General features: G+C 41.3%; 1 protein-coding gene across 1 annotated transcript; it reads left to right on the forward strand.

Moving 5' to 3' along the window:
* Window positions 1-2,373: 2,373 nt before the first annotated feature.
* Window positions 2,374-8,212, forward strand: tlcd5b (TLC domain containing 5b). The gene is made up of 3 exons (XM_030747006.1): window positions 2,374-2,607; window positions 3,261-3,452; window positions 6,845-8,212. The coding sequence occupies exons 2-3, from the start codon at window positions 3,263-3,265 to the stop codon at window positions 7,390-7,392; spliced, it is 738 nt and encodes a 245-aa protein (XP_030602866.1). The 5' UTR covers window positions 2,374-2,607; window positions 3,261-3,262; the 3' UTR covers window positions 7,393-8,212.

Below are 8,212 nucleotides of genomic sequence, written 5' to 3' on the forward strand. Positions count from 1 at the left end.
TCACACTTTCTTCACATTGAAGTAAAAACACAACAGCGCCCCCTGCTGCCCTGGAGTTTCTAACGTGCTTTACAGAGAAGTTGGATGGATTAGTGAATCATTATACAGTGTATAAAATTGATTTATGTAAATCACTTTAATGCTGCAGCTGGAGATGACCTGAATGACTTATATACTGCTGGGTAGCTATATCTACAGCAATGCAGCATCATATATGAGTAGATTTATTGTTTTAAATCTATAAAATAATAAGTAGCTAAAGCTGTAAAACCTATAAATGGAGTAGATAAATTTATGGAGGCCAGAACCTCTATTTGAAGTGAAATTAATTGTTTGAAAGTCAATCAAATGTCCACAAAAGGAAGCAAATAATATCAAATGGCCGCAAAGTGACCACAAAAACACAAAAAACCACTTCAGAAGGACTGACGCTGTGGAGGGAAAGATTAAAAGGGATCCAAAATGGCCAAAGACATGCAAAAGACAAAAACAACAGATAGAAATGACAGACCATAAAGACAGAGATCTGACTGAAACAAAATCACTGCAGAGAGAGAAAATGGCACCATGAAGGGAAGCTAAAAAAACATCTATGAAATGCATAAATGACATTTAAAAAGTAGAAAATTATTAGAAAGACATACAAAATGATCACAAAGTGCTGAGACAAAAGGACTGCTGCAAGATGAAAAACATATTCCTTTAAATGAAGCTGGTAGTAATCTATCCTTAGCTTCTCTGGATAGTACTCATGTTATTTAATATCATTTTTGCCAGTCAAATCAAAGCTATATGGTCTCAGATGTAATTTAAGTATGCAGGATGGCTACAGTTTCCTGGCTAATTCAGCACCTGTATATCTGTTGCTCTTCCTTTATGCCTTTATGCACAATTAGACAACATGATAGAATAATAATATATATTATAGCGTTACCTTCCTGGCCAGTAATCTACTCTGATGTCAGATTAGAGCTGATCTGGATGTGGGTTAATGCTGCACAGCTGAGCTTCGCCTCACAGGTTATTAACCTGTCGTAGCGGAGGTGAATGAAATGCCTGCAGGGTCACGTATGAAAACTCCTTGCCTGTTTGCTGCAGGGTGCCTATAACTGAATCTATTACTGCATGTGTCCATATGTAACTCACTCAGCTGCACCCTAAAGGCCCTCAGAGGGTGTGACAGTGTCTGCAGGGCACACGCTCCCCTCTCCTGAAGTGTTTGAGGGTTTCCAAACTACACAGAGTGCAGTTTTTATTTGCCATTAATTTTATAATCTAAGCATGACTTTATTATCATTATGTCAGTGAAATGAACCGTTTTACAGGAGGACATAACAGCAAAAGTGTGGCATCTGCTATTATGTCAACACAATATGGACAGTCTTCAACACACACACCAATGATCAGGTCTGGTGTGTTTTTGCGGGCGCCAATCTGCTCATTACATCACAGATTTTGGATGCTAATCCTGTGGTGTCGGTCTGCCTCTGCTAAATTATCCTCATTCTGTTTTTAAATCACTTCTTGCAGCATCCAGGCCTCCTTACTTTCAATCACTGACTCTCATTCACAGGGCAACATGGTGGTGTGGTGATTAGCACTGCTGCCATACAGCAGCATGAATGAACTAGTTAAGGAGCAGACAGGGAAACACTGAGAGGACAAAATACACCAGTAACAAAGCCAAAATAGGAACTTAAGCTGAAGGGAAAAGAACAGATTCAAAACTAAAATTATAGCACTCATCAGAATAATCAGAATACTTTATTACTCTCACCAGGACATTGTTTTGTTTCAGGTACTATATAAATATGAAAGAAAAAGTACACATTCACACCTATGGGCAATTTAGAATCACCAGCTAACCTAACCCCGTGCATGTCTCGTTTTGTTAATTCAAGCTTAGGTAAAACCAGGTTTCCATTGTTAAACTGGAGATGCAGCATTTGTGAAAGGTGCCACAGAGCAGGATGTTCAGCTTCAGTTTATTTACAGGGGACACAGGCAGCATCCCAACCAGGTTAGACTTAAAAATGCTCAGTGTTAGATTTAAGGTGAGTAAACAGTGGGGCACAGGATGGGGGGAAGACCATGAAAAAAGAGAGCTTGATGAGCTAAATTCTCTCAAAGATTTTTTTTTCTTCTGTTAAAGAATTGTTAAATATGCAGCATCAATTGGACAAAATGGTATAAAAAGGCATGAAACCAGTCCTGGACTCAAAGAGGACTGGTTTTAAATGACCAAACTTCAGTTTTGTGTTACTTTAGTGTGATGCATGTGCTGCTCTGCAGCCTCGTATCACCTACCCTGTCCAAAAGCAGGTATGTGCAGAGAAGTGGAGCCTGTAATCCTTTAAGAGGATCAAGTCTGACTTCCAGGGGGAAGGGAAACGGGATCCACTAACTGTCTATAGTAGCCTGCACATGGCATATCTGTTATCTTGGCAGAGTGAACATGTGTCCATTAAAAAAATGCTGAGCTGACAGCATTTTGATGGAGGCTTTATGGAGTGTAAGCAGTGATGGAGGCTAAGACTGCCTGAATGATGGAGTCATTTTCTACATGTATCCCGAATGTGAGGATGACTGAGAGGAGGAGGAGTTAAGGTAAACCACAGCGTGACAGTTATATTTTAGAAAACGGTCACACACTCTTTGATTGATAATACCCAGCACCCACATTATCACATTTAAAAAAAGACTGTTTTAATTTTAAATTAATGTTGATTTTGTGATCCAGATCTAGCTCCTTTAAAATCTCTTTGTTACTGATTGGTTGACACACAGTTCACAGCACACAACAATGTAGCTGTTTGCAGATATGAGGACATTTTCTAAGTGGTTTTATTAATGCACAGACTGATATTTTATATCATGGCAGCCATGTCTAACACCCACAAGAGGAAATGTGAAAGTAATATTTAAAAATTATTTAAAAAGTTTAAAATAACTGAAATAATTTGTTTTTGATGATACATGTCTCACAGTTTAAGGTTAAATTTTCCCATCACTATGTCAAGTAAGTTTTCATTTGAGTAATTAACCCACCAACTCTACATGGATTCAGTATCCACTGGTAGTTGGTTAACCCAATATTGCATGTAATCATTTTTCAATACAAAATTAATGAAATTTGTTACACATCTGGTGACTTCCCCTAAGTGCAGTGTCAAGGGAAATACCTCAAACTCATCAGGTGAAACAAGGACACAGGTTTAATCTGCGGTGCTGATTTCAGTCTATTCTTCCCATTCACACAGCCATGCCCACGCTGGAGGTGATCTGCAGCCTGATTGGCTGGCTGTGTCTCTACTTCTTGTTCGGCTCTACCTTCACACAGAGGGGGCCTGAGTGGAACTGTCGCCTGGTCACATTGTCCCACGGGGTCCTCATAGTGCTGCTTACAGCTTATGTTGTTTTCGTAGATGGACCCTGGCCCTTAACACATGCAGGTCAGTGGGACACAACGCACAGTCTATATTTCAATCTAAAAACACCTCAACAATTCAGTTGCAAAAGATAGTTAGGCCCAGTTCAGAGTTTAGTTTAATTTAAATGTGGAGTTAGTAATCTTTAAGGTTATATAATAGGGGAAAAAAGGATATTGTACTCATAAATATATATGGAATAGTGTGTAATTGCATCTTCCAACAAACTGATGCCTTCTCGTAAACTTAGATTTAATGTATTAAAAATACATAGGAGCGGGTGTTTGTTTGTGGAAGCCGCCATGTTTCCCCCACCATATTTTAATACTAACACAGGCAAACAGCAGCTAACAGAGGTTATCAGCAGCTACCAGAAGCAAACAGCAGCTAGCAGAGGCAGAAAGCCACTAACAGACGCTAACAGAGGCTAACAGCAGCTACCAGAGGCAAACAGCAGCTAACAGAGGCTAACAGCAGCTACCAGAGGCAAACAGCAGCTAACAGAAGCTAACAGCAGCTAACAGAGGCAAACAGCATTGCTTACTGACAGAAATGTCCAACATATCCTCAACAACTCACCTCAGTGTCACTGTCATCAGTCAGATGTGAGCTTCACTGACCCCTATGGGACTTCTTTTATAAAGTTTTACACCCTCTTCCAGAGTAAATAATGTGGCCATTATATGGTACGGTCTAAATTTATTGTTCTTGATCTCTCTTGGCTGACTAAAACATGTTTGTCCTATAGCAGCCACCATAGCTAGAATTATGTACGTGAATTTGAAGGGGCGATAAAATAGAACTCAGGTAACTGCAATCTACTGACATCTAGTGGTGAAAATTCTACACACTGTGACTTTAATTTAATTTAATTTAATTTAAGCACATACTCTTTCTGGTCTTGATGGGCTGTAAATAGAGACTGGTGCTAATTATAGCAGCTTACTGTCCTCACTGAGGGTTACCACGATCAGCAGCATGGTGCTGTTACGGCTGAATCTACACAGACACTCAACACATTTTATGTTAAATCAAATGTGAAGTACAAATTAGTTTGGGGGGTAATAGAGCTGAAAAAAGCAGCAACACACCTACAGTCTTGACCAATAAGTCAGTTAATCACTCACTGGCTGAAAGAATGAATGTAATCAGTCTGTGAATGAATTACTAAAAGCACAGAGCTTCATTTTAGTTTGTGAATTAAAGACACTGTTTTAAAAAAGAAAAACACAGGAAGAAAAAGATGTTATCCTACAAAAAGGCAACTGTACCAGGATCGCCTTTGGTACTGTGTAGTTTGGACATGTGCAAAAGAGGGCTAATGGGACAAAGGATGCTAAAGATTGAGGCAGGGGGTTGAGAGGAAAACCACAGGGAAGATTTGTGGATGTAGTAAAGGAGGATATGCAGAGGGCTGGAATGACAGAAGCTAGGAATCAGGTAAGATGGAGGCAGATGATCCTATCTGGCGACCTCTTGATGAATCCATAATGATTTCATTTTCAGAAGTATTGGGCCTACAAATACATTTATACAAGAGATTTATTGCTAGAGTTTTAAATACAAGGACTCCTGAAGCATCTAGCTCTCTTCAGTAATAATCTCACTGCACTACAGGTTACTTAATACCATCAGGTGGCGCCAGGGTGGCTCAGTGGATGACCATGTTTTATGTATGTGGCTAGAGACCATCCACATATGTAGTACAGCAATGGTGAAGGAGAAGTCGTGGCCATTTGTGTGCCGTGGAGGCAAATTTTAATTTGTGCTGGCACCATCACATTCAAAATATGAAGGCTCATACCTATGTTTTATCATCGGAGAAAGGGTGCCTTTGACCAAAGAAGCAAAACCCTGTAGGAAAGAGACAGTGTGACTGGCATCTAGATAAAACCTCATCCTCTTCCTCAAGTGGATGAGGTAAACAGTGGACTAATGAAAAGCAGCCAGAGTTGTTTGTCCTCCAGTGGCCACTGTAGTTAAGATTATGCACTTGAATTGGGAGGGGTAAGAAACAAAATTCAGCTCACTGCAATCTGCAATCTACTGACATCTAGTGGTGAGATTTTACAGACTGTAACTTTAAACGATATGTGAAGCTGCAGCTGTCTGCTAGCATGTTAGCCTTCAGCTATATGAGGGGATTTCTCTGACCAAAATAAATAAATGAGTACTGATGTTAAAGGAGCCTCATTTCGGTAATCACACACACATTTGGAATTCATTATTTAGGGTTTATATACACTGCTCAAAAAATTAAAGGGAACACTTAAACAACAAAGTCCAAGTAAATCAAACTTCTGTGAAATCAAACTGTCCACTTAGGAAGCAACACTGATTGACAATCAATTTCACATTCTGTTGTGCAAATGGAATAGACAACAGGTGCAAATTATTGGCAATTAGCAAGACACACTCAATAAAGGAGTGGTTCTGCAGGTGGGGACCACAGACCACTTCTCAGTACCTATGCTTTCTGGCTGATGTTTTGCTCACTTTTGAATGTTGGTGGTGCTTTCACACTCGTGGTAGTATGAGACCGACTCTACAATCCACACAAGTGGCTCAGGTAGTGCAGCTCATCCAGGATGGCACATCAATGCGAGCTGTGGCAAGAAGATTTGCTGTGTCTGTCAGCGTAGTGTCCACAGGCTGGAGGCGCTACCAGGAGACAGGCCAATACACCAGGAGATGTGGAGGAGGCTGTAGGAGGGCAACAACCCAGCAGCAGGACCGCTACCTCTGCCTTTGTGCAAGGAGGAACAGGAGGAGCACTGCCAGAGCCCTGCAAAATGACCTCCAGCAGGCCACAAATGTGCATGTCTCTGCACAAACGGTTACAAACTGACTCCATGAGGATGGTATGAGGGCCCGAAGCTATGGACTGGCCCGCCCGTTCCCCAGACCTGAATCCGATTGAGCACATCTGGGACATCATGTCTCGCTCCATCCACCAACGTCATGTTGCACCACAGACTGTCCAGGAGTTGGCGGATGCTTTAGTCCAGGTCTGGGAGGAGATCCCTCAGGAGACCATCCGCCACCTCATCAGGAGCATGCCCAGGCATTGTAGGGAGGTCATACAGGCACGTGGAGGTCATACACAATATTGAGCCTCATTTTGACTTGTTTTAAGGACATTACATCAAAGTTGGACCAGCCTGTAGTGTGTTTTTCCACTTTACTTTTGTGTGTGACTCCAAATCCAGGCCTCCATTGGTTAATAAATTTGATTTCCATTGATGATTTTTGTGTGATTTTGTTGTCAGCACATTCAACTTCGTACAGAACAAAGTATTCAATGAGAATATTTCATTCATTCAGATCTAGGATGTGTTATTTGAGTGTTCCCTTTATTTTTTTGAGCAGTGTATATTTCGTCTTATTACCTGACCTTCTTTTTATCTGTTACCCAGGTACAGAAAACACAGAGCTCCAGACCTTCGCCCTGGCTGTCTGCCTTGGCTACTTCTTCTTCGATATGGGTTGGTGCGTATGCTACCGAACGGAGGGCCCCGTCATGCTTGCACATCACGCTGTCAGTATTGCAGGCCTCCTGCTGACTTTGCAAATGGGAGTGTCAGGCTGTGAAGTCTGTGGGGTCATCTTCGGCAGCGAGATCACCAATCCCCTGCTGCAGACCCGCTGGTTTCTCCGCCAGCTGGGTCTTTACAACAGCCTGCTGGGCGATGCGGTGGACCTGCTATTTATTTTCCTGTTTGCCACTGTTCGTGTAGGAGTTGGCACAGTGATGTTTTACTGCGAGCTGACCTCTCCCAGGACATTGCTGATAATGAAGCTTGGCGGTGTGGTTATGTATGCACTGGCATGGGTGTTCATGGTGGACATAGCCAGATTTGGCTACAAGAAAAGCAGGGCTAAGTATGAAAGGTGGCTAGAGAACCACAAGCTCAAAGAAATCAACAGACAGAAAGTGGATGGACATTCAGATAAGAGTGAATGAGAAGCTTATGTGCTATGAATGTGGGCTTGTAAAGCTCCAAAGGTGCTATGTACAGCATGAAAATGATAAACCATCACTGCATATTTTTAATGTACTGTATAGTATATTTCCCCAAATTAAACCAGAAAGTTATGCTTACTATCATCCCACTCCAGCTTTGTCTTGAAATCCAGTGGGCTGCTTTATGGTAAAACAGAAACAATGTTTTCTTTGAGTCCTTTTAGTGAAAATCTGCCCTAGTAGGCTGATTCATTTCAACTTTTTTGCACACTTATGCAAAAATACCAGCAAATTCAAAGTGATCCAACTAAAAATTCATAGCATTCAATCTCCTGGAGTATTACTACAGAAATCATCCAAGCAGAAACTCCATTTAACACATGGCAAGCTCAAAAAGACACTGTGGGTCTCTGTCACTATAGAGACATGCTACAGTGGGAGAAGCACATGTGAAAATAGTACAGTCATCTCTGGTTAATCACAGTCTTTTTTATAGTGGAATTATTGCTACTTGCTACTTGGAACAAGTGGTAAATTACACTGCCCAGCCAAAAAAAAGTTGCCACCAAAAAAAAAAAGGTCACACACTAACATTTTGTTGGACCGCCTTTAGCTTTGATTCCGGCATGCATTCGCTGTGGCATTGTTTTGATAAGCTTCTGCAATGTCACAAGATTTATTTCCATTCAGTGTTGTATTAATTTATCACCAGGATCTTGCAGTGATGATGGCAGATTCTGACCACTGCGCAAAGCCTTCTCCAACACATCCCAAAGATTCTCATTGGGGTTGAGGTCTGGACTCTGTGGTGGCCAATCCA

This window comes from Archocentrus centrarchus, chromosome 14, assembly GCF_007364275.1.
Source record: "Archocentrus centrarchus isolate MPI-CPG fArcCen1 chromosome 14, fArcCen1, whole genome shotgun sequence".
Taxonomy (NCBI): Eukaryota; Metazoa; Chordata; class Actinopteri; order Cichliformes; family Cichlidae; genus Archocentrus; species Archocentrus centrarchus.

Excerpts from the sequence above, each read along its gene's own strand:
- tlcd5b (XM_030747006.1), top strand. The coding sequence starts at position 3,263 with ATGCCCACGCTGGAGGTGATCTGCAGCCTGATTGGCTGGCTGTGTCTC. Across the intron at positions 3,453-6,844 it reads CTGGCCCTTAACACATGCAG|GTACAGAAAACACAGAGCTC; the intron begins GTCAGTGGGACA and ends TCTGTTACCCAG.